Source organism: Bos grunniens, chromosome 2 (genome assembly GCF_055505025.1).
Source record: "Bos grunniens cultivar Pamir isolate PY7600 chromosome 2, Bosgru_T2T1.0, whole genome shotgun sequence".
NCBI lineage: Eukaryota > Metazoa > Chordata > Mammalia > Artiodactyla > Bovidae > Bos > Bos grunniens.
In genome coordinates this window covers 19,760,720-19,787,692 of record NC_141166.1, presented here as the reverse complement: position 1 = coordinate 19,787,692, position 26,973 = coordinate 19,760,720, and the positions used below count along the sequence as shown (strand labels likewise).

General features: G+C 41.2%; 1 protein-coding gene across 4 annotated transcripts in view; it reads right to left on the bottom strand.

The window, feature by feature from the left end:
* Positions 1 to 13,387: 13,387 nt before the first annotated feature.
* PID1 (phosphotyrosine interaction domain containing 1) overlaps positions 13,388 to 26,973 on the bottom strand; it is a 265,880-nt gene continuing 252,294 nt past the window's right edge. For 3 of the 4 annotated variants that reach the window (XM_086337478.1, XM_086337500.1, XM_086337489.1), the window contains one exon: positions 13,388 to 15,526. In XM_086337478.1, the coding sequence (XP_086193604.1) occupies positions 15,050 to 15,526 (477 nt within the window). In that variant the 3' untranslated portion in view covers positions 13,388 to 15,049. Of the gene's footprint in view, positions 15,527 to 18,458; positions 18,535 to 26,973 lie in introns of those variants that run through there. The other variant, XM_086337511.1, reaches the window with a different exon arrangement.

Here is a 26,973-nt window from a genome sequence, read left to right as displayed (position 1 = left end):
CGCCGAAGAATTGATGCTTTTGAACTGTGGTTGGAGAAGACTTTTGAGAGTCCCTTGGACTGCAAGGAGATCCAACCAGTCCATTCTGAAGGAGATCAGCCCTGGGATTTCTTTGGAAGGAATGATGCTAAAGCTGAAACTCCAGTACTTTGGCCACCTCATGAGAAGAGTTGACTCATTGGAAAAGACTCTGATGCTGGGAGGGATTGGGGGCAGGAGGAGAAGGGGACGACAGAGGATGAGATGCCTGGATGGCATCACTGACTCGATGGACGTGAGTCTGAGTGAACTCCGGGAGTTGGTGATGGACAGGGAGGCCTGGTGTGCTATGATTCATGGGGTCGCAAAGAGTCGGGCATGACTGAGCGACTGATCTGATCTGATGATACAATGGCCCCCATTTTTAATGAAGTCATGAATATTAGTGGCCTATTATTCAAGATTTATTAGAATAAATGGTATGTTTGACTAAATAGCAGTGCAAGTCTGTGGCTGATTCATGTCAGTGTTGGCAAAAACCATCACAATATATAAAGTAATTATCCTCCAATTAAAGTAAGTTAATTAGTAAAAATAAAGAACAGTGCAAGAAATGACACATTTATAATAATATGTGAGAAACAAAGATCCCAGTTTTAAGATCCAACTATGCCCAGTACAGTTTCAGCTTTAGTAGTTTTTTATAGTTTAATTTTATATAGTGTTAAAGGACAATAGCACTAGAGTCCTTAATTTACAATAGATTCTGCATTTCCCTGAACTTCTTGGATGAGAAATGAAACATTTTAAGTAAAAATGAAAAGAATGATGTGTACTATAGATACCTGTAACCCCAACAATTTGTAAAACATCTTTGCCATCTTATAGAAGATCCCCTTTGTACAAAGAATTGGGAAAATGCCATTTGCACCAAGAATTGAGTGTTGGTCTAGCTTTGTGTAAAGTGGGAGAAATTATTTTATATCTCTAGATTTCAAAAAGTTTAAAACCACATGGTATTAAAATAGATAATACGGAAATGTGCCCAAGACATTGGAATATCTTTCTTCTCAATCTTCCATCCTTGAGGAATAAAGCCTTTGAAGGGGGCTCCAAGGTGTAATTTACTTCACCAGGAAGAAAGGTGTTGGCCTGATAAAAATGGCCAAGAAGAGAGCTGCTATAGAAATACCTTTGTAACTTAACTGAATGGAAGATGCCCCATGCCAAGCCCTGAGCTAAGGGTCTTTACTCACCTGAGAATCTGGAAAAGACATGGAAACTCAGGAGTCAGACCACCTCCCTAGAATGGTGACATTAACCTCTCTAAATTTAACTTCCCTCAACTATAAAATAAGGATAATCTTATACTACACTCTGCATATGGGTTTTGTGAGACATAGCACTAGAAAATGATGGCGAAAATCTTAAATCTTGATACATGGTAAGCATTCAGTAAATGCTCACTTCTATTTTTATCTCACTTAAATCTCACATGATTCAGGTTCAGGATTCAGATTCCTGATGTGCATATGAAAGGTTGTTGTTGAATCACGCGAATACACCGGGATTCTTGGCCCCCGGAGGAGAAGAATTCAATCCGGGGCCAGAGACGAGGCTTGATCGCTCAGAGCTTTTGTGTAATAAAGTTTTATTGAAGTATAAAGGAGATAGAGAAAGCTTCTGACATAGGCATCAGAAGGGGGCAGAAAGAGTACCCCCCTGCTAGTCTTCAGCTGGATGTTAAATAGTCACTAGCAGTCTATTAATGAAAGAAAGGAATGTCTTAAAATTCAGAATGGCACCAGGCCCCTCACCCATAAGATGCATTTTGGGATAACCTTGGCACCAAATGGTTTATCCTGGGCCATAAAATGATTAACTTGAATCTTGAAGAAGGGCAGACCACCATACAAATAGTTTCATTTACATAGATTAGGGGAACAATATCTGAGTATAACATACTGGTTTGTCAAGTAGGTTCTGGGCCAAGAGGCGGAACCGACTTGGAGACAGAGTTTGGGGTAAAGGCATAGCACATTAGCATAGCTTAAGACAGACATTTCCATAAGAAAAAGGCATTGGTTATCTCTAGGCGAAACCAGGTGTCATTATGGCAACACAGTATTTTAAGAGAAACCTCCCTTTAAATTTGTATAGAGAAGGAAAAAATATTGCTAGTTTGTTTCCTCCTGCCGCTTAAGAGAGAGAAAAATGTCTGACACTTGCAGGCTATTTCCTCCATTTGGAGACCCTTGGCCTTCCTGCCTGTTACCCTCTCATTTTCATCGACTCCAGTCCCCAGGTCCTGGTCTACAAAGACTGTGAAAAGTTTGTCCTTTCTTCCTCCTTGAGAATTCCAGACCCCTCTCTCCTTGGGGACCCCTAGATTTCCTATCAACCTGCCTAGGAAATGACTGTCTCACATAGACGGAGAGGAAGACAAATGAATTTTCTGATTTGGCCAAGGAAATATATTTGGGTGTCTCAGGGAAGAGATCAAAAAGAACCATCAAAATTGTACAGGGCAAGTTAGGCACTTTGGTTTTGTGAACAGGGTCCATGTTGGTGATAAGCCACTGCGGGAGCTCGCTGGTGGCACAAGTATTGAAAGTGAGACCATGAGAAGACACTAATGACTGAAGCATCAGCAGCTGAACAGACAGAGCCACTGGGTCCTCAGGTCTGAGCATGAGGCACCTGGATCTGTAGGAAGTTTGGGACTCAATCTGGGAGATCCAAAGCTGAGGAGGTTGGACTGTGCAGTGGAAGTGACGTGAGAGGGTCCTTGGAGTATCAGTGTGTTCTGACCTCAGTCCTAAGTCTGCTTTCTAGTAGCTGTGGGCTTCAGCCAACTTGCTGAAGCATATTCAAAATACATGCTTCGTACATAATAGGGGAAGAAAAATTCTCACCACCTAGGGGTTCTGTGACGGAGAAGGCAATGGCACCCCACTCCAGTAGTCTTGCCTGGAAAATCCCATAGACGGAGGGGCCTGGTGGGCTGCAGTCCATGGGGTCGCTAAGAGTCGGACATGACTGAGCAACTGCATTTTCACTTTTCACTTTCATGCATTGGAGAAGGAAATGGCAACCCACTCCAGTGTTCTTACCTGGAGAATCCCAGGGACGGGGGAGCCTGGTGGGCTGCTGTCTATGGGGTCGCACAGAGTCAGACACGACTGAAGCGACTTAGAAGCAGTAGCAGCAGCAGGGGTTCTGTGAAGATTAAATGAGATGATGCAAAGTGTTTGGCACCTCATTTATGCTCAGAAGTATCAGATCTTATTATTTCAGTTATTTCAAAGTGCTCTTCACTCTTCAAACTCCACCTTCAGCCCTGGTAGAGTCCATGGAGCTATTAGTGGACAGTGTTGAGCCTGAAGGAGGTAACTTACTAATTACCACCTGGTACCTGACCTGGTGGCTCAGACGGTAAAGCGTCTGCCTCAATGCGGGAGACCCGTGTTCGATCCCTGGGTTGTGAACATCCTCTGGAGAAGGAAATGGCAACCCACTCCAGTACTCTTGCTTGGAAATTTCCATGGATGGAGGAGCCTGGTAGGCTACAGTCGAGGGGTCGCAAAGAGTCGGACACAACTAAGCGACTTTCCTTTCCTTTCCTTTACCTGACTCTTACTCCAGCAATGTGTTCAGGAAATGCATATTTCTGTGCTTTCCTTTCCTAGGGTATTCTGAGACTAAAAAAGAAACCCTGGAATAAATTACTTCCAATCCCAGGTCCTAATGCTTAAACGTTTCCTAAGACAATCACCAACTGAGACTAGCTATTTTACAGTGTCAGCTGGATTTGCCTAAAAACAAAGAAAAACTTTAGCACAACTAAACCCATTAAGTTGGAAAGAATTGCAAGGCTCATTAAATTTGCAGAGAAAAGGAGAAAGACAAAGCTTTCCAAGTCCTCTGATCATGGCCCATTGTGGAGAAAAAGGCAATTTATAAAAAGGGATCTTTAATCAAAATATAACAAAGTCTGACCTTTAAAAGGACGAATTGAATAATCAGCCTGGAAAATAATTTTTTGTAATAAATTCTCCCAGCTGCACAGAAGTCCTTTGGTTGTTGGCCAGTGGAATACTGGTATAGGCTTATCTTAGCAGAGTGGCATTGAGGCTGCTTTTTAAATACTGGGGAAAGGTGGGGAATCTGACTCTTCAGTGTGGTACAGAGCACATGCTTACAAAAAAATAAAAGGGAGGCACAACCACATGACTTGGAGCTCCAGACGTTGAAATGCACCAGAGTCCCCGAGTTACTGGCAGATCCCAAATCCTGGCCTTCAAAGTCTTCTTCTTTTTGTGATGTGGGGATTTTAGTTGGATTACACTGAGATGCCTGGAAAACACCAATTCCCAATGAAAAACACAAGGGGCTCCATGAGGGCATTGGCTTAGACCAACTTTGGCCTGTAAAACTTGGCCTTAAGAGTTGGCTAATGTTCTCACACACACAGAAAAGGCCATCCTGCCTGTTTCAGACTTTCTTATTTTTTCAGTTTTCAAACTTCTTTTCTCTCACAACCTCATTTCTCTCAGCAGACAACCAAAACCAACGATTACCAGATACCGACCTAATGAAAGAAAACAATTACAAAAAGAAATGGAAGATGGGGAAGGACAAATACAGGGAAATTTCATCTCCATGAAATGCCTGTGTATTTAAGAACCATGTTAATTTTATTTCACAAGGAAATTCAAAGCATTTAAATGAAAATATACTTCAAAGAACTGTCTGCTCCGACCTTGATAACCCAACCACAACCCTAGCTGGCCAAGAGAAACCAAGCACAAACTGGGCTTCCCACAGGGGCAGGAGGAGCAAAAGTGTTGAATTCAAAGTAGAGCAATCCAGGTTCTTCTCCTCTGAGCCATGAACTCCAAATACGACTCAATGTTATTACCTCCCTTATCATTATGGGTTAATTGTGCCCACTCCCAAATTCATGTGTGGAAATCCTCATCCCCAGTATCTCAGAATGTGACCTTATTGGGAAATATGATCATTACATATGTAATTAGTTAAAATGAAGCCCTAATACAATATGACCAATGTTCTCATTAAAGGGGGAATTTTGGAGACAGGTAGATAAACATACTGGAGAAGGAAATGGCTGCCCACTCCAGTATTCTTGCCTGGAGAATTCCATGGACACAGAAGCCTGGTGGGCTACAGTCCATGGGGTGGCAAAGAGTCGAGTATGACTGAGCAACTAACACACACACACACACACACACATACACACACAGAGGAAAAAGACCATGTCAACATGAAGACACAGAGCAAGGTGATGGAGCAGAAGCCAAGGAATGCCAAAATTGCCAGGAAACCACCAGAAGTTAGAGGAGAGGCAATGAATCAGATTTTTCCTCACAACTTCAGAAGCAACCAACCGTACTGACACCTTGACCTCAGCTTTCTAAATTTCAGATCTGTGAGACCATAGTTGTTTAAACCACCCAGTTTGTGATACTTCGGTATTACTGTCTCAGCACATAAACACACGAGACAGCAAAAGAGACACTGATGTATAGATCAGTCTTATGGACTCTGTGGGAGAGGGAGAGGGTGGGGAGATTTGGGAGAATGGCACTGAAACATGTATAATATCATGTATGAAACGAGTCGCCAGTCCAGGTTCGATGCACGATACTGTATGCTTGGGGCTGGTGCACTGGGACGACACAGAGGGAGGGTATGGGGAGGGAGGAGGGAGGAGGGTTCAGGATGGGGAACACAGGTATACCTGTGGCAGATTCATTTCTATATTTGGCAAAACTAATACAATATTGTAAAGTTTAAAAATAAAATAAAATTAAAAACAACAACAACACACTTACATACCTAATGGAGTTGTGCAAGTCTTCTGATTAATTAAACCCAATCCACAAGCCCCTCTATGTGTCAGCCACTGAGATGGGCTCTGTGGATGCAGAGGGCATCAGGCCATGGTTCTCAACCTCTTGGAATATGTGATCTCAAACAACTGTATCAGGCAGGCATGGTTATTTAGCACTTGATATGCTGCTGCTGCTGCTGCTGCTACTGCTGCTAAGTCGCTTCAGTCGTGTCCGACTCTGTGCAACCCCAGAGACAGCAGCCCACCCGGCTCCCCCATCCCTGGGATTCTCCAGGCAAGAACACTGGAGTGTGTTGCCATTTCCTTCTCCAATGCATGAAAGTGAAAAGTGAAAGCGCAGTCGCTCAGTCATGTCTGACTCTTAGCGACCCCATGGACTGCAGCCTTCCAGGCTCCTCCGTCCATGGGATTTTCCAGGCAAGAGTACTGGAGTGGGTTGCCGTTGCCTTCTCCCTTGATACACTACAGAGTGTAAATTATGTACTGAAAACCAGAGTTTTAAATAAGAATATGAAATATCTCATTAATACATTTGTATTAATTATGTGTTGAAGTAATATTTTAGATAGTTGGGTTAAGTAAAGTACATTATTAAATTAATTTATCCAATTTATTTTCAATTTTTTAGTTTGACTATGAAAATATTTTCAATTATATGTGTCATTGTCAGGATAGATCTATAGGACAGCATTGCTCTAGGAGCTCCCAGATCAAGGGGTGGAGTAAACCCAGAACCAAGTAATAGACTTGTGTCAAGGTGGTTGTGAAAATATCTTTACAAGTCTGCAGAAGCCTGGAGGAAGGAATAAATCAACACAAAGAGGGTAGCAGGGTGTGCCAAGGCCCAGGTTCTGGCCCTTTGGGAGAACTGCAAAGAACTCTTTAGGCTATCCAATAGTTCTCTGTGGAGGAGTGAGAGGTGAAAATGAAAACCCTGAAATAGTGACATCAGCTGAACACTCATGGGGTGCCAGCATGGGGCTGAATGCTTCATACATATTTTACTAGTTTAACGCTCATTGCAGCTGTGTGCGTTAGGCGCCCATTCTCACTTTGTAGATGAGGAAACCGAGGCCTGAAGCATTAAGTTCATTGCCCAGGGCAATGCAGGACAAGGGTTTAATTCTGAGCCTGGACTAGCAGGTAAGAACCAGCTTGCTCTTGAAGGAGCTGTTTATCATACTAATGTATAAAATTAAGGTAGGTGCACATGAAGGAAAGGAAAGAGTGGGGACATTCATTCATTTCTCTCGTAGACAATGAAGAGGCTACAGAAAGATTTAAAGCAAAAGTCTGGCATGAGCAGATTTGACTTTGAGAACAGTAGGAGCTCTGGAGTCTGTGAAGAGTGGTGGGACTGGAGATTCTGTGTTCACCTAAGAAGCTGGTTCTTCCTCCTAACCCAGAAATAAGGTAATCCAGAGAGCTTCCTGTTACCATGGCCTTTGAGGGATATAGTGCCCTCAGGAGGCACTTGGCAGACAGAAGACAAAGTTATCTGAGGACACAGAGCTGGTCTGACTGAGGTCAATGGCAGGCGATGCAGAGCTCTCTCCTGTCTTCCTCAGAAGCTGCTGTTCTGTGACATCAACCATCCCTGGATGACACTTCAAGTCATGGGAAAGGCTTGTATCAAGAGTAGGATAACAGAAGAAATAAACAAGACTTCGGCTTTGGAGGTCCACCTCAGCACCAGAGTGATGCTACGTTTTACCTCCAGGTTCCAGGCCTTTTTAGCTTCCCTGGGATCCCCCAAAATGTTTTTTCCCCATTTCTGAGGCTTCCTCATGTGTGGGATGTATCACATCTTTCCTCCAATAGTAATAAGGAAGAAATGACTCTCAGGAAGCAATGCTATTGATTCTTTAAAGCACAACTTTTCATACAGTGGTGCTTAGAATGTGACGCCTCAAAGATCACAATTGTTTTAATTGCCCCCTGGTTCTCTCTACCACAAGCTCCACTCTGTGTGTTCTTACCCTCAGAACCTCAGACACCACACTGATGGGGCAAATATGATGATCAGGTAGTTTGTTGATATATCACTGCAAGTGATACACACATTCACAGATCTGGAAAAAAAAAACTATTAAATGTTAAACTTCATATACAAACCAGATGCTAAAGATAATTGGTAATAATTGACTTTTTAATTGACTTTTTATATGATCCTGATGAGTTACTGAGCTTCTTAAGGTGATTCACAAAGACTTAGCATCTTGATAACTTAAGGGGGAAACAACTAGTAACAGTAAATTATTAAAGATTGTGATCAGAAAATAACTTCTATTTCAATTGTTTTGATACTGATGTTTCTGCGAGACAAAAGAGTCAGTCATTTAAGGATTTTTTGAGGGGTCATGGTTAAATCAAACAATTATACTAATTAAAGGTAAAGATATATGTAAGTACTCTGTATTTTTAAAAAATAGGCATTTTATTACCATCAAGTACTCTGAATTCTAGAATTGCATTAAGTATCTGTTGCTTTGTAGAGAACCCATTTTAATAAATAGAGAAGAATAGGTTGAAACCAGCAATCAAAGCCTCACTTGCAGTCATACCAGCTTCTACTTATGCTGAAATTATGCTATGTTTAGCAAATTGTTATTTGAATATGTGGAAGCAGTGTTTTCCAAAATAGGCAAATACTCTCAATAACAATGTTAATTAATCTTATTTATTTATTAAAAATAAGCATAAAACTTGAGCTTTTCAAAGCCAACACCACAGACTCCTAATTGGTTTTGCTAAATTAATGAAGTTTTACTGTGCTAATTTCTAAATGTGTGGTCTAAAGCCTAGGAAAAGCTGTTGCAATTAAAACAGAGAAAGGCAAAAGATAATTTGGTGAAAGACTTGAATTAAAGGTCTAATTCCATCCTAATCCCCCAATTAAAATGTTTTTATAACAATAATAGCATCTACATGAAGGTAACCCAATTATGAACATAATAACATTTATTATTATACTTTTTCTATGCAAAATTGGTATCAGAACCATTGTGTTCAGGCCTGTGATGAGCCTTGGTCTTATTTAATCCCAAGTTTACATTAAAAAGTTACCTTGGAATGGAGTCAACTCTTGGCTCTTCTTTGCAAGTAGGTGTTACCTTAAACGTTTCTTTTAAGCTTTGCCCTCCAAAGACAAAAAATTCTGGAATGGTAATCAGGCCATGTAATGACAGGGTCGAAATCAAGCAGGTCCCATGTAATGTCACATTTTATTTCACAAATCTGGTAACATTTTCAAATGACTCAACATCAGTCTATTATGTATGTTTAGATAAATGGATAAAACCATTAAGAAAACAGTTGTCAAATGAAGTTATAGAAATGAAAGTATGGCCCATTATTGGAGATTTTTATGAAGGACTTGAAATTACGTGTAATACATCACTAGTTCTATTTTCAGAATACATCAGCACTTTCTTGTAGCAGCCTCTAAGTCAAGTTATTGAAAAGCAGAAACTTGAGAACATTTTTGAATGAAAATCATTAAGTTTCCTAAGCAAAAAAAACTATTCAGATTCTGCTTCAATGCCTAAATTTGGGTGCAAAAGCAAAACCCAAGCTAATCTTACGAGGACATGCCATGAGAAACAGTTCCCCAAATCTCTCTGTGAATGCCACCTTTGCTCAAGTGTACAAGAGCATGTCTTAGATTCATTTTTAATAAATATAGTTTATTTGCAAATGTCCAAATGGAGATGGTTTAGATTTTTTTTTCCTCTTAGTGATTCTCTTTACCCATCAGTTGTTTTTCTTTCTAAGTTTTGTTTATGTAATAAACATAGTTCTCTGGTGACTATTATCAGCTGGAAACTCTTTCAAAAAAAAAAAGCAAGGAAAGTTCTTAAGTTGAACAAGGCATCCCATAAAATTACTCCAAAAGCCCAACCTTGGCATCTTAAGCTTCTTAAAGATTAAAAAGATCTTTAAAAGCTTCTTAAAGATCAATAAGAATATGACAATTAGGGGACTCTTTCTCTTTACTGCAGTTTAGTCTAAGGGTATATTGAAGAGATGAGAAGATATCGCATTTTTAGGAATGCCTAAGAAATACTAGGCTATGGAGAATTGTCATCATGTTCCATATGACTGGGAAAAAAAATAATAAAAGCAGTTTAAGATCATTGGCAGGGTCTGACAATCTTGTCAAATTTTGCATCAATGGACCATGAACCAAAACAAGTAATCTCAGATGCAGAGCATAATATATGCTCTTTCCTGCTAAAATCAGAGACAGTCTAGGATGGTGTTATGTACATAATTTAGCTGAAAGGTAAGAAAGGAGGAGGGAGAGGAGGAGGAGAGCCAAAATGGAGAAAAGCAGATAGAGAGGATAAAGAAAAAAGTATTTTCTGAAGTACAAACTTGGGGGAAAAAGTTAAATTCATATGCTTCATACTATCAGAAAATTAAAACATCCTCCCCCATCATTCTCTCTCTCTCTCCTGACACAGAAATAAACAAAGTCAAATGTAAGACAAGAATTCTGTAATCTATTAAATGCAGGTGCCTCGAAATACATTATCTGTCCACTTCCCTGGGATAGTGTTTGCTCTATTTCAATCATACAGCTCACATTGGACATTCTTTATCTATAAGCAGCCACAAACTTGTTCTGGAATTAGGTAAGGAATGATGTTTTTGCCTTTAGTAAAAAGCCCATTTGCTCACCTTTGAAGGACATGGGCAAGCGTTTCTAGGATTCCTTCCAGGGTTTTGTGCTGGAACTTGCAAACCAAAGCCTCATACAAAGATTTTTCCTTCTGTCTATCCCTCCCTCCATCCTGCTAACAGAAACTTACTGAGTTCCTATTAGGTGATCAGCCCTGTGATAAAGCAAGGGATAAGATGTGAATAAAAGAGAAAAAAATCCCCATCTTAAAGACATTTCCACTCCAGAGGCTTATAAAGCTATTACATAATTATACAAATAAATGTATAATTGCAAACCTCAGTGAATGACATGAAGGGAAATTCTAGGATGCTATAGAATCCTGTAATAGAAGGATCTGATTCAAAGTTACAACATACCCTAAGAAAAACAAAGGGCTTCCCTAGTAGCTCAGTTGGTGAAGAATCTGCCTGCAGTGCAGGAGACTCGGGTTCGATCTCTGGGTCAGGAAGATCCCCTGCAGGAGGAAATGGCAACTCACTCCAGGGTTCTTGCCTGGAGAATTCCATGGACAGAGGTGCCTGGCAGGCTACAGTCCATGGGGTCCCAAGAGTCGGACATGACTTAGTGACTAAAGAGAGAGAGAAAGAAGAAAAACAAAACAAAGAGTTCATCTTCGTTCTTTAGGGTAGAGAGAGTATTTCATCCATTGACCACAGCCAATAAAACATTTATGCAAAAAATATCATATTATGTTATTCGTGCTCAAATAAAACTTCTTGGGCCTTTGTTTGCTTTTAAAACTTTTTCTGTTGCTATAAAAAATACTTCAAAAATGAATAGCAAAGATGTTTATTTCTAGTGGCTTTGTATGCTAATTTAAAATAAGCTGGAGGGTTTTAAAAGGAATGAAAATAAAATATCCAAAATAGAGCAAATGCCCTGGATCAGAAGTTAGTGGATCTTAGTCCCCGTTAAACATGCCCGAGCTGGGCTGCTTTGCCCAAGGTATACAGTGTCTCTGAACCTTAGTTTCTTCATCTCTATATTGAATGCCATACCCACCAATAGGATCCTTCTGAGGGGCTTACGAGTTGACGTTGAGAAAAATGCTTTGTGACCACTGGTATAGAAAGTATTGTACAAAAGTGGAGGAAACAAACGGTTAAAAAATAACACAAGTCTGAATCTCCCCTCTGAGGGGAGTTGGTATTGGCTGTCCCAGAAGACTTCATTAGTTATTTGAAAGATGTCGTCCTGTATTTATCTCTAAATTGCTTACTAATCGCTAAGCACATGCTCATGCCAATGTTCTCAGAGCTGATTACGTAGCACGTCACACTTGGTACCCTGAGAAAAATACCAGCAAATGCCTTCTGCAATAAATAACCATATGTGCCCTTACCATCCAAATTTTACTGAGAGAGGAAAATGGCATTGTTTGGAAATATATGCTGGTTGGGTTCTTTTTTTTTTTTTCTCCCCCTCTTCAAAGCATATTCAAGGACAATAGAGTGAACCTGGAAATGAGAAAAGTTCAACTTGAAAGAAAATGCCATTTTCCTTGGAGGAGTGAGGTAGTAATTCTTCCTTGAGTTCTTCTCATTAGCAGGCACCCATATTTTCACTTTCAAAGCCTTTATATTTGTGACTGATCCCATGAAGGGCATTGCTCAAGACACACAGGCTCCAGGGCCATCTGCCTTATTTGATTAATGGGGCTATTCTGAGAAATCATGGCCTGGAGGAGACATTTTTAACCAGTTCTGTCAGAAGGAAATCACTTCGTGTTTACCTTCCACGATTTCAGTGCAGGTTCTCCCGAGAGGTACGTGAGATTTTATAAATAGCCATCATTTGCAAAATGTTCCAGAAGATTCTCCTCTGAAATAAGACTATCACACTAAGTAACTCTTTCCATTGTTGACCTCAATGAAGGGGCAGTCATTATCTATAGGTGTAGTATTCAAAAATAAAGCAAGATGCTTTTAAACACCATCAAGGAATAAGTCATTGATGATCAAATTTTAACACATGTTTAGAGAGAATTCCCTATTTATTCAATTTTCTATATTTATCTTTAAATTGGAGTATAATTACTTTACTATATATAATTATATATAGTATATATATATAATTTACTATATATAATTCCCTATTTATAATTCCCTATTTATTCAATTTAATTTTTTAAATTTATCTTTAAATTGGAGTATTTAAAGATAAATATAAAAAAAATTAAATTGAATAAATAGGGAATTCTCTCTAAACATGTGTTAAAATTGGAGTATAATTACTTTACTATATATAATTATATATAGTATATATATATAATTTACTATATATAATTATTAACGTTGTGTTAATTTCTGCTAAACAACAATATGAATCAGCTATATGTGTACATATATCCCTTCCTCTTGAGCCTGGTGGGATGAATTGAGAGAGCATCATTAACATATACACACTACCATGTGTAAAACCCACTCCAGTGTTCTTGCCTGGAGAATCCCAGGGACAGAGCCTGGTAGGCTGCCGTCTCTGGGGTCGCACAGAGTCGGACACGACTGAAGTGACTTAGCAGCATGTGTAAAACTGGGGCTTCCCTGGTGGCTCAGATGGTAAATAATCTGCCTGCAGTGCAGGAGAGCTGGGTTCGATCCCTGGATGGGGAAGGTCCCCTGGAGAAGGGAACGGCTACCCATTTCAGTATTCCTGCCTGGAGAATTCCATGAACGGAGGAGCCTGGCAGGCTACAATCCATGGGGTCGCAAACAGGAAGACGCAATTGAGAGACTAACGCTTTTCATGTGTAAAACAGACATCTATTCAATTTGATCTGTTTTGTCCCTCAGGTTTTCTTTACTTAAAAAAGGAACGCCATATACAATATGAAACTCCTCAGGTTTTTTAATGCAAACATATTTTTTATTAAAGAATGAATGCATTTATGCTAAAGAGTAGTTTACATTTGTCGTGAAGCAGCAAGCGGATCTCCAGAAGGTGTGCTCCCCTCAATACAACTCCATGCTTATTCTACATGCCTTAAGACGGGACCCACACTCGGGGGCACACATACACACACACAAATGCATACACGGACACACAGATACACAGACCAAAACACCAACACCACTTCTCTCTGGATTCTATAAACTCTCATTTAAGGCTTCTGTAAGGTGTCCCAGGGCCCCTGACATGGTTACCAGGATTCAAAACAGACTCTCAGAAAGGAGCAGCAGCACCTGGAAAACTTCCTCTGCTCTCGGCCTTAAATGTGTGGGTTTTCACCAGTACTTTCAATGTCACTCAGTGTTGATTCTTTGCATTTATGGTATTTAAAGATCCATCAAACCAAGAAAACTCAGGCTGTCTTAGTGAATAGTTCTCATTAGAAATACCCAACAAACTGGCAACTCTGACCCTAAGAGAGCAATCCAATTAGAAGAGAAGAAGGTCAGATTTCCCTTGCGAATGGACATAGGTTCTCTGGATAAGTCTGGTTTATAGAATCCGTTCCCTACTCGAGTGCCATGTTGAGTGATGGGTCAACGCTTCCTTAGTGATACCAGCTCAGATATGAAGCTTGCCGTGAGAGAGTCATCAGATAGGATCATCAACTAAATAAGTTACCATAAATTGCAGTTGAAGAAAGGATAGCCCACATGGGCTTTGTATACTCGATGATTGCTCATTCCCTTTTTCTGGACTTTCTGTGGTGGTGGTTTGAAGCTCCCACATTGTTTGACTGCTTCTTTCATTTCCTTGGTTATTATTGTCTTCCCTTTTGGTGTCCTGCCATGTAGGTTGAGACTGCAATCCTGGAGGGATGGTGTAGTGGATTGGAAGGGCAGAGAGGGTGGATGGGGCAGTGGCGGAAAGGGGCTATTAGTAGTTGCAAGTATTCTAAGAAAATCGATGAAGTGAATACAATAAGAACAGAGTGCTACTGGATACACTATGTAATAAAAGCATTGCCTTTAACTGTGAATTAACTGCCAACTATCAGGTTGTTAGTTATAAAGCTCAATAAAGCTGTGCTGATTTGCTTACTGAGGAGAGAATCTGAAACCAGCCAGGGGAGAGGAGCTCTGCATTGTTCCTTAAGCCCAGAGGCCTCCTCGTCAGCATTAGCACTCACCATCTCCCCCCACAACCAGGGATTCTATAGGTGCATCTGACATTTTTGTTGGGTTTCATAAGGCAAGTTGGAATGGTGCATTGAATATCAACCGCAGTATGTTTACCAAGAGTGGGGAAAATCAGCATGGAGAACTACAATGGAGGCATTGGAAAATGAGCCAAAAAAAGAAAAAGAAAAGTCTAGAACTTCCCTCCCCATCCACACTCCCACCCTCCTCATAGTCACAGCAGCAGCAGATTTCAATGTAACGTAATTACTTTAATAATACATTTCTTTAGATTTAGAACTGCTCTTCTGAATTTAAAAAGCTTGGTCGGCCAATAATTTGGCAGTCTTTTCATCCCAAATTTGAATCATCGCTTATCCGTCTGTCATCTTGAATTCCTTGACCAATGCTGCCTTTGCTGAAGCTCTCTCAGTTCACTCAGCCATCATCAGATTCTAATTCCTGGGATGCTTCTTCTGAGGAGCTGTTCCTGTGGATCCGGCCATCGCTCTTCATACTGTGGAAAGTCTTCTTGAAGGCCTCCATCATGGCGTGGGCCAGCTTCTTGGCCTCCAGCTTGCTCTCGCACTCGACAGCATGGCAGTCCATCTGGTAGGACAGGTCATCATTAATCTCCCTGTAAACCCAGGCGAAGATGTTGGGGCTCACGTTGTGGTCGGCGGTGCAGTAGGCGATGCGGGCCACCTGGAAGGTATCCATGTGTACCGTGGCCTCCCCTTTGTGGTCGAGGTGATGGAGCCACACTTGGAATGGTCGGATTTCCAGGAGGGCATTAGCCGGAAAGACGTCTTCTCGGGCCAGTGTGTGCTTCTTCCAGAGCTCGATGACTGGCTTTTCTGTGCAGCCTGACAAAAACTGCATGCCTGTGGTGGGCACCTTACCCAGATAGGTCACCTGCAGACGGAAGAGAAGAAAAAAAAAGAGAGAGGTCAACAGTAGGCTCTTGATTCTAGCTGTTCACTCATGTCCCCAAAGAATCACAGTTTCACTCTAGAACAATGGAGAGATATCTTTATTGCCCCTTAAAAGAAGAACTGTTGGGACTTCTCTGGTGGTCCAGTGGTTAAAAATCTGCCATCCAATGCAGGGAATGTGGGTTCGATCCCTGACTGAGGAACTAAGATCCCACATGCCACAGGACAACTAAGCCATATGCCACAATTACAGAGCCTGTGCACCGCAGCTAAGACATGATACAGCTAATAAATACGTAGATAAATATTAAAAAATAATAACTGTTGTCAAAATTTATATTTTTTTCTCCCTAACAAGTTGACCCCTTGACAAAGGTACTGAAATTTTTAAAACAGGGTTAGATTTTTAAAATTTAATTTCTAGAGGACTACTCTCCCTCCCCCAATCTCCTTTTAAACTCAGAATGAATGATTATGATCTTTTACAGGATTTGGCATTTCTTTGAAATTATAAATCCACTTGAAGTTGATTTTTGACCAAACACACACAGACTTTTATGATAAGAAAGAGTCAAAGGAATGTTGCCTCTGAAAAACAAAATCTTTATTAAACTTATCTCCTAGACAGATTCTCTTTGTAAATCTCTCAATGTTTGATTTCACTTAAGCTACTTATTTCTTAGAAAATGCCAAGGACACAAAAACTGTTCTATTTAACTGATGGTCTAAAACATGACTGTTTTCTTGCCAAGGTAATGTTTAAAAATGGAGCAATAACCAGTTGTATTTCAACCCAAACAATTGTTTGTATCGGAGTATAATTGCTTTATAATGTTGTGTTGCAAAATGTATTCTGCTGTATTGCAAAATGAATCAGCTACATGTATATGTGTGTGTGTGTGTCTATCCTCTCCCTCCCCTACACCTCCCTCCCATCTCCCCATTCCACCTCTTTAGGTTATCACAGAGCAGAGCTTTCCACTAACCATTCTACCCATAGTAGTGTATACATGTAAATACTACTCTCCCAGTTTGTCCCACCTGATAAAAATGAAAGACCTACAGATAGGTTAAGATTAAAACCCAGGTTTATCAAATAGCTAAATGAGCAGTACTAAAACTACCAGGCTCCTCTGTCCATGGGATTTTCCAGGCAATAGTACTGGAGTGGATTGCCATTTCCTTCTCCAAAAACAAAGAAAAGTAATTCCAAATGATTCAAATAGTATCCTTTAAAAATTGATTTATAATATACCAAGAAAAGATGTTCACTCTCTCACTTTATTTTTCACTCATCAAGATAGACAGACCCTCTATCATCTGGCACGTGCATTATGCAAACACATAACCCGGCCTGCTGCAGTCCATGGGGTCACAAAGAGTTAGATAAAACTTAGCGACTTATTTGGCTCAAAATAAGAGGCCCAGATATATATATAATTGGCCAGATATATATAAATAAGAGGCCCAATTATACTCTGGTCTTTTCCAAATACTTTTTAGAAGAGACTAGAAAGAGGTCCAGAGAAATGGTGAGAACTGAGCAAGGACATTTGGCCACAATGATTCTAAATCAATGTTTCTGTTAAGTGGACGTTAAAGGCCACACGCAAAAGGTTCAGGACACAGACGCTGAACCCCGGTGCATGTTTTTGTGCTTCACTTCTCTCTTAAACAAGAGTCTGTACTGTCCCTTTAAAGAGATGACTTCTTAGAAAAGAAGCACAAATGCGGCCCATTCTAGAAATATTTCTTAGGAACCTATTATGCACAATGGCAAGGTGCCAGGTGGGCATGGGAGAAGGGGAAGATGGAGAGGTCCAAAATTAACGGGCAGAAAGTAGCTGAATATTTGTTCAGAGTGGCATCTTTGAGCCCAGTGAGGTTGAAAATAAATCCTAGCTCCTCAGTTCACTGAGTGGGTAGTTCTGGAGAAACTGCCAGCCCTTTGCACACACACACAGATACAGCTATGATGTGAGGCAGATGGTGGAAAGGGCAGGCAGGCGGTACCACAAAGCTTCTGTTGTTGTTAAGTCATGTCCCACTCTCTGCAACCCCATGGACTGCAGCACAACAGGCTCTTCTGTCCTCCACTATTTCCCAACTTTGTTCAAATTCATGTCCATTGAGTCGGTGATGCTCTCTAATCATCTTATCCTCTGCTGCCCCCATCTCCTTTTGCCATCAGTCTTTTCAGCATCAGGATCTTTTACAATGAGTCAGATCTTCCCAGCAGGTAGCCAAATTATTGGACTTTCAGCATCAGTCCTTCCAATGAATATTCAGGAGTGAGATATTCCTTTAGGATTGACTGGTTTGATCTTCCTGATGTCCAAGGGACTCTCAAGAGTCTTCTCCAGCACCACAGTTCAAAAGCATCAATTCTTCTGGGCTCAGCCTTCTTTATGCTCCAACTCTCACATTCATAAATGACTACTGGAAAAGCCAGAGTTTTGACTATACGGACCGAGGCAAGGTGATATATCCACTTTTTAATATGCTGTCTAAGCTTGCCATAGCTTTCCTTCCAAGGAGCAAGTGTCTTTTAGTTTCATGGCTGCAGCTACAGTCCACAGTGATTTTGGAACCCAAGAAAATAAAATCTGTCACTGCTTCCACTTTTTCCCCATCCATTTGCCATGAAGTGATGGGACTTCATGATCCACGAAATCCATGATCTTAGTTTTTTGAATGTTGAGTTACTAGCCAGCCTTTTCACTTTCCTCTTTCACCCTCATTAAGAGGCTCTTTAGGTCCTCTTCACTTTCTGTCATTAGAGTGGTATTATCTGCATATCTGAGGTTATTGATATTTCTCCTGGCAATCTTGATCCCAGCTTGTAATTTATCCAGCCCGGCATTTCACATGATGTACTCTGAGCATTTAACAGAGCCAGTGATGGCACTCACCATGCTTCAGGAATTCCTCTGGGAAGGAGTCAATGGATTTCAAGGCAACAGGGCTTCAAAGCTCAGACAGGAGCCCAGCAACTAGACGGTGAAGGGTAGAAAGGAGCAGGAAGGTAAGTGCTGCAGTGGGGAAAGTCCTCACTTTCTTGGGCACATGGGGCAATTTGGCCTGACCACACATTTGGCCTAGGACGGCCCTGAAGAGGAAACAGACGGTCTATGACCGCTGGATAAAAACAGGCTGAACTTTGAAAAGTGGTCTTACATACAGTCTGAGGAATGGGGCCTTCTCTGCTCTGGATGGAATGCCACTGAGGGTCTATAGTCCAATGGGTACCTGGATATGATGGAGGCTGTGAACTTGGAAGACTTTACGGATGCCAGGAAGAAAGACAAGTCAGGGGGCTGCCTAGCAGAAGACTACTCAGGCAGGAAGTGTTGCAACAGCACAACCAGGAAGCAAGGGTGGCCTGACTTAGGAGTGGAGGTGGTGGAAAGGACAGGGGAGACAGATGGGAACGATATTCAGAGATCAAACTGAAAACCCTTGGCAATACACCGAAGCGGGGAAATGACTCAGAAAGATCCTGCAAGTGCCTGCACTCTCCATGGACATGACTGCAGAACAGCTCTTTGTCACTCTGGATTTAAGTCACATTATAAAGAGGGCTTTGTGAGGAAACGCACAACATAAGGTTCTTGACTTACTGAAACATGCTTTCTGTATATGGTATTTATGATACCTTTATTATTCTTAACAACTTCATTATTTTAATTGAGGTGAAATTCACATTACATAATGTTAACCATTTATGATTCAGTGGCATGTAGCCATCAAACTGTTATACAACCATCAGCTCTGTCTCGTTCCAGAGTATTTTTATCACCACCAAAGGAGATCCAGTATCCATTAAGCAGTCACTCTTCACTTTCCCCTTGATCCAGACCATGGAAACCATGAATATGATCTCTGTTGCTAGAGATTTACTATTCTGGAGAGTTCACACAATCGGAATCACAAAATATGTGACCTTCTGTGTCTGGCTTCTTTCACGCAGCATAATGTCTTCAAGGTTCATCTAAGATAAACCATGTATCAATACCCCTTTATTTTCTATGACATCTTTACTTTTGAAGTAGAAAAGCAAATGGAGGAAACTAGTATGAGAGCTTGAAGTGAAAAGCATTCTTTCTTACTGTCCCCTGAGACTAGAAATAGCTATGTTTATATCTGTTATATTTGATAGAAACATTCTTCAGATGGAGACAATCTCCTTTGATGTGCTTTCATCTCTCTCTCTTCCTCTCTCTCACACACACACAATTTTTAAAAAATTATACAGTGATTTCTATCATGATATAAAGAATACATTTTTAAAACTTTGTTACAATAAGTTGTTTATGATTCCTTCCAATGAAAAGCAGTAATAGTAAAATTAGTAATAATAACATTTTGACAACTAAGGAAAAATGTATTCCTCATAAATATTCATTATTTAAAAACTAAAGGTTTGAAGGAAAATAACGTTTTATTTTTGGAAGTTTGCTTGAGAGAAGCATAGAGCTGAGATGATTAGCTTAAAGAGTTTAATAAGACAACAATGAATGCTCTGTAATAATATGTAGACATTTCTTCAAAAAACAATTTTAAAACACTGAGGTTCAACATACACACAGATATAATCTCCTGGTACTAAACTTACCAGGAAAGTAATCTCAGCGGCCTGTTTTTACTATCACCTAAACAACATGGGGTTGCTAAGAGTCGGACACGACTGAGCGACTTCACTTTCACTTTTCACTTTCATGCATTGGAGAAGGAAATGGCAACCCACTCCAGTGTTCTTGCCTGGAGAATCCCAGGGACGGGGGAGCCTGGCGGGCTGCCGTCTATGTGGTCGCACAGAGTCGGACACGACTGAAGCGACTTAGCAGCAGCAAACAACTCACTAAGCATCAAGTCCCACATCATTGTTTACATAGGTCTGCAGCCAAATCAAGTCACACACTGAACAGTAACAAGAAATACTTGCATCACATTTTAGGCAAAAAGCACTGTGTCCACCAGATCCATCAACAGCCCTGTAGGTAAGAATGGAATTTTATTATCACTAACCTGGATTTTTTTAATTGGAATATAATTGCTTTACATTGTGTTCATATCTGCCATGAAACAAAGTGAATCAGCTATATGTATACACCTATCCCCTCCCTCTTGGGCTCCTTTCCACCCCACCCCACCCCAACTGTCTCAGCCCACTAGGTCAGCTCAGAGCACTGAGCTGAGCTCCCTGCGCTATACAGCAACTTCCCACTAGCTATCTGTTTACACATGGAAGGGTGTAAAGGTCAATTTTAATCTCCCAACCTATATTTAAAGACAAGAACTGCAGATCAGGGGGTGGTTCCGGGTACACAGTGTATACTACAAAGTGTTGGGAATTGAGCAATATTGTGATGATCTAGGAAAGCTGCACATAAAAGACAGCCTAAAAAGACACTCGTTCAATTCTTAGACCACTTTATTATTATATGAGAATCATTCCCATGTAGCTTCACTTTTCAGCCATTTATTCATCTTTCCCATCTTGGAGCTGTAAGAGAAATTTTAACATTGTATGAACACCCTAGAAACCATGAGTCTTCCCGAAGAAAGAATCACATTCTATTGTCTGGTGCTTTTGTAAATGACACTCCCTTCCATGCCTGGGCATTTCTTAAAACTTTGTTCTCGTTTTATAACTGCAGAAAATAAGGTTCAAAAACCCAAACTTCTCAGGTAAAATGGAACACAAAAAATAAGGAAATATATATTTATATGCATCATGTAAATATACATTATATACTTTTACAGATATTTATTATATATGATCTGTTTATAGTCCATGGGATTTCCCAGGTGAGAATACTGGGGTGGGTTGCCATTTCCTTTACCAGGAAATCTTCCCAACTCAGGATCGAACTCAGTCTCCTGCATTGGCAGGCAGATTATTTACTGAGCCACCAGGGAAGCCCATGTATATATTATCTGGTTTCTAAAACTCAAACACATATAATCTATTTACAATGAAACCAAAGATTCAAGAGGGAGGGGACATATGTACACCTATAGCTGATTCATATTGATGTTTGACAGAAAACAACAAAATTCTGTAAAGTAATTATCCTTCAATTAAAAAATAAATTAATTTTAAAAAATTTTCAATCTAAAGAATTTCAGACTTTTGGCATCTTTCCAAAAGTTTCCTGTGAACAGAGAGGCATAAACATGTTCTAACAGCACTAATCCTGAATATTCCATTAGCTTCATCTCACAAAGTATCACTAAGCCTGCAGATGGAGACGGGCTAAGAGCGGATTATGCGATGACGCCTCTCAACTGTGATATTGACAAGGGCCAACTTTCACACCAACTGTTTGCTGGGGCACTGCAACTTACATCTACTTTTAACTGGGATTTGCCACGGAGGCCAGAGGCTGCAGTGAACAGACATGCCCTTCCTCCAAGCACAGAATTAGCAAACATACATCTACAACACCAGAGAAAGGCTGATTCTCCAGTGATGGCAGCTCCAGTCCTGCTGCTTAGCAATACCAGGGTTTCGGCAAGGCTCTTAGCTGTGTCCTCTCTTTGATAAAAACGCACTGCATGTGTGTATGCTAGGTCACTTCAGTGTGTCTGACTCTGCAACTCTATGGACTGTAGCCCACCAGGCTCCTTTGTCCATAGGATTCTCCAGGCAAGAATATTGGAATGGGATGCCATGCCCTCCTCCAGAGGATCTTCCCAACCAGGGATTGAACACCTGTCTCTCACATTTTCTGCACTGGCAGGCAGGTTCTTATCACTAGTGCCACCTGGGAAGTCCCCCCAAAAAATACATTGCTGCTGCTAAGTCGCTTCAGTCGTGTCCGACTCTGTGCGACCCCACAGACGGCAGCCCAGCAGGCTTCCCCGTCCCTGGGATTCTCCAGGCAAGAACACTGGAGTGGGTTGCCATTGCCTTCTCCAATGCATGAAAGCGAAAAGTGAAAGTGAAGTCGCTCAGTCGTATCCGACTCTTAGCGACCCCATGGACTTCAGCCTACCAGGCTCCTCCATCCATGGGATTTTCCAGGCAAGAGTACTAGAGTGGGGTGCCATTGCCTTCTCCCCAAAAATACACTAACCCTGCCCAAACCTTCCTAAACAGTCCCAGTAATGAGCTCCTCTCTGCTTCCTATAAGGTGTGGCCAACACAAAGCATAAATTAGGGAGTGTAACTTATGCCCTGGGTAAACCTTGGGAAGTCAATGTAACTCTACTTTGTTACCTTTGGGGAACTGATAGCTTTGTCTGAAATCCCATGAGATTACATCAATTAAAAGAATATGTTAATAATTTGCGTGTGTGCTTAGTCACTCATTTGTATCCAACTCTTTGTGACCCTTGGACTGTAGCCTGCCAGGCTCCTCTGTCCATGGGATTCTCCAGGCTTAAGAATACTGGAGTGGGTTGCCATTTCCTCCTCCAGGGTATCTTCCCAACCCAGGGATCAAACCCAGGTCTCCTGCCTTGCAGGCAAATTCTTTACCACCTGAGCGTCCCTCGAAGCTCAGACGGTTAATAATTTGGTATATCCTTAGAGCAGGGATCCCCACCCTCTGGGATCTAATGCCTGAAGATCTGAGGTGGAGCTGATGTCACAATAATAGAAATCAAGTGCACGATCAACATCATGTGTTTGAGTCATCCCTCCCCCATCCATGGAAAAACTGTCCTCCATGAAACTGGTCCTTGGTGCCAAAAATAGTTGGAGATTGCCGCCTTAAGGAAATATAGGAAAAGAATTATCTGAATGTTTCCCTAGAAATGGAATAAAAAGAATTCTCTAAGTAGAGTTTCCTTGAAAATGGAATGCAAAAATGATAAAATGAGGCATCAAGACAGTCTCTCCTCAGAACGACCCCTTTAAATCAGCCCGGCTATCATCCTAACTGGCCCGAGTTCCGGAATTCTGTCTCTGAGCACTTTCCCCTAATATGCCAATTATTTACTACCTGCCTGCAGATTTCCTAATTCTCCTATTAAGTTCCCCAGTGTCTGGCATTCATCCATACTGTTGACTATAAGTCAGTGGGAAAAAAAAAAAAAATTCAGGCTTTAAAGTGATTTTTTCTTTAATTTTTTATATTTAGTTTAACAGAACTGTGCCTTATGGCTCTGCTTTTCAAGGGAAATAAATAAAAAGTATTTTAAAAATTAATTCTCTCAAAATACCAAAGATTTAGTGATGCTCTGCATGCAGCCGCACCCTCTTTGCTTATGGGACCACAGAGAACATGTGTCTCAATAAATAGAAACCCTGAAATATGGGGTTTTAGCCAGGTATCCTCTTATGTCAACACTCCAGCAGGGATTTACTCTAAATATACATATAGAGAGATCCCTTCTTGCCCCAGTCTTCCTCGTGTGGGAGACTTGTTTGCACACCCCTCTCCAGGCACGTCCTCCTTGTGAGCGAGAACACAGGACTCAATGTGCAAGGCTGCCTCGAGGCTTCTACCACTGACATAGCTAAGCACCGATGGCGGGTCTGTGAATGAGCACCCTGTCATCTTGGCCATCTATGAAAGAGGTGAATGTTTTCTCCATGAATAAGTCCCTTCTGAGCCTCGTTCTCAGGAGCCGCAAGCTTCCAGAGTCGCAAAGCAGATGAGAAACACAGAGTCACGAAATTGTTCCCTAAATGTCCAGAATGGTAGACAGACATTTTTCAAGATAACTTCCTGAGGTGCTGCGACAAAGGGACTTGGAAGAAGACGAGAAGATTCTTCAGGAGGAGTCACAACCCATTGGAAATAAATGCTGGAATCTTTCCCATGGTTGCAGAAACAGGCTTTGGGCAATAAACTTATTAAGAATGAATCATTCAGAGAGAAATAAACAAACAGAGAAAAAAAAATGAAAAGTTTTCCCCTCTGTGTCATTCAATGGCATAAACCAATGCCCAGACACAGACGTCTGTAATGCGTGTGAATAGGCTTTGCCCAGTCCCAGTTGAAGTATTTGAGGATATTCGTGGCATGCGAAAATGTGGAGAGGCCATGGAGCCAAGGGGCCCGCCAGAGTGTCTGCATCATTAAGAGTGTCAGATCAGGAGAGACCAGTGTCCTCAGAATCTCTGCTTCCCACCCATGAGTTTTCCAACACCCCAGCCAGCTCTCCATTCATGAATCACTGTTCCCACCTCTGTGGCAAAACAACCCTGGTTTCCCGATGTGCACCCTACTGGCAGAGCCGGCACCATTCCATTCCTTCCTCTTGGTGGCCTGTCTGTATTTCATTCTGGCCTGAAACCGCCTTGGTGAGGACCCAGGATCATCTCCCCTTAGACTGTACAGCCAGACGGAAAGGGTGATAACAGAGGTCCCTGAAGGACGGTAGGAGATGGATGATGACCTAAGAAACGAAGGACCTGGTTTGCTGCAGTCTTCAACCTTCAAGGCTGGATAAGCCCAACTACCTGACTTCAGAGGCTCAACTTTGGTTCACTTTACTATGTGGCTTCTCTGAGAAGATACGTCAAGAACAAAGATTCTCCAGAGGCCTTTCTTGGGATATAAAAGATCTTTTTGTCCTTCGTTGTCTGTAGGAGACTTCCTTTCCCCTGCTAACATAAAACAACATGATACAAACACAGGAAGGAGAACACGCAACTGGGAATTCTAACAGCCTGTGGGTTATAAGGCGGAAGATGAGACAAAGAGCCACTCATACTCCTGGGCCAAATTCCAGAGCCAAGCTCTTCTGTTCTCACATTAATTCCCTTTTGCACACTTCAGAGAAAAGGTAAAGGACAAAATCCTGAGATTTATGATGCAGGCTTGAATCTACTCCTTCCTGGCTGGTCACAGAGGAGCAAGGATCCACTAGGCACTCTGAAGAGTGGGGATGCATCCAACATGCCAATGACCTAACAATTCATAATGCAAGACCAAAGTGATGCTAACTATAACCTTGAACTTGTATAACATGCTTTAAATCACGAAGACAACATCAAAGGATTAATACTGCTCACAGTGAAATCTATGAAGTTATTGTGAGAAAAATGAAAGTGATAAGCTTTGGCTTGAAAAGTAGATTTGTTTATCCTGTATGTTCATTTGATAACTATTCATTGAACACCTACCAGGAACCAGGTATATCAGTGAATAAAACTGATAAAAGCCCTCTGCCTTCTTGGGGCTGACACTCCAGCTAAACAGAAGATGCTTATGACTGAGTTTATAGAACTCAAAGTTATGTAGACAAGGCCGGTATCAGGGAGGAGAACACGTATGGGCTTCTAAGAGTGCTTCTGATGAACTGGAAAACTTCTCTTGGGTTTAAAAAAGCCTTTTCACTTCATACAGCATAACTCGGACCGAAAAAGTCCTCATTTAGATTCTATTCCTTGGCGCAAGCTGTGCCACATGCAGGGTTATTAGTCTTTACATTCACTGTGGTTTGGCTTCCTGAGATGCTACTGTGGTAGAGGATCAGGCAGGCTGATGGCTTCAGAAGAGTGCCAAGGGAGAGGAGAATCAGACGGGAACTAGGAAATCAAGGACTTAGGAGATATAAGGCCTACCCTGCCTCCTGAACAAGATAGACTGGCAGCTAGAATGCCGTGGATATTTTACATTGAATGGACAGGTAGCATACCTGGCCTCACTTGACACCTGTGTTTCATTCTCAGGATGACACCTGAAACATTCTCAGGATATTTCAGGCACATCAAACTGACTTGTCTTCATTGAAATCTTATAGTAACATTTAAGTTGCTTTATTCTACTTTTCTATTCTGGTATTCTTTGCCCTCTTCTTTTATTTGAGAGATCCAAACAAGTTTTCCCAACCTACTCACAATCATTCCAATAAATTTCTAATACACAGAATACACAGAAGAACTATACAAAAAAGACCCAGATAACCACGATGATGTGGTCACTCACCTAGAGCCGGACATCCTGGAGTGCAAAGCCAAGCGGGCCTTAGGAATCATCACTGCAAACAAAGCTAGTGGAGGTGATGGAATTCCAGCTGAGTTATTTCAAATCCTAAAAGATGATGCTATGAAAGTGCTGCACGCAATATGTCAGCAAATTTGGAAAACTCAGCAGTGGCCACAGGACTGGAAAAGGTCAGTTTTCATTCCAATCCCAAAGAAAGGCAATGCCAAAGAATGCTCAAACTACCACATAATTGTACTCATCTCACATGCTAGCAAAGTAATGCTCAAAATTCTCCAAGCCAGGTTTCAGCAATACATGAGCCATGAACTTCCAAATGTTCAAGCTGGATTTAGAAAAGGCAGAGGAACCAGAGATCAAATTGCCAATATACAGTGGATCATCAAAAAAAGCAAGAGAGTTTCAGAAAAACATGTACTTCTGCTTTATTGACTATGCCAAAGCCTTTGACTGTGTGGATCACAACAAACTATGGGAAATTCTGAAAGAGATGGGAATGCCAGACCACCTGACCTACCTT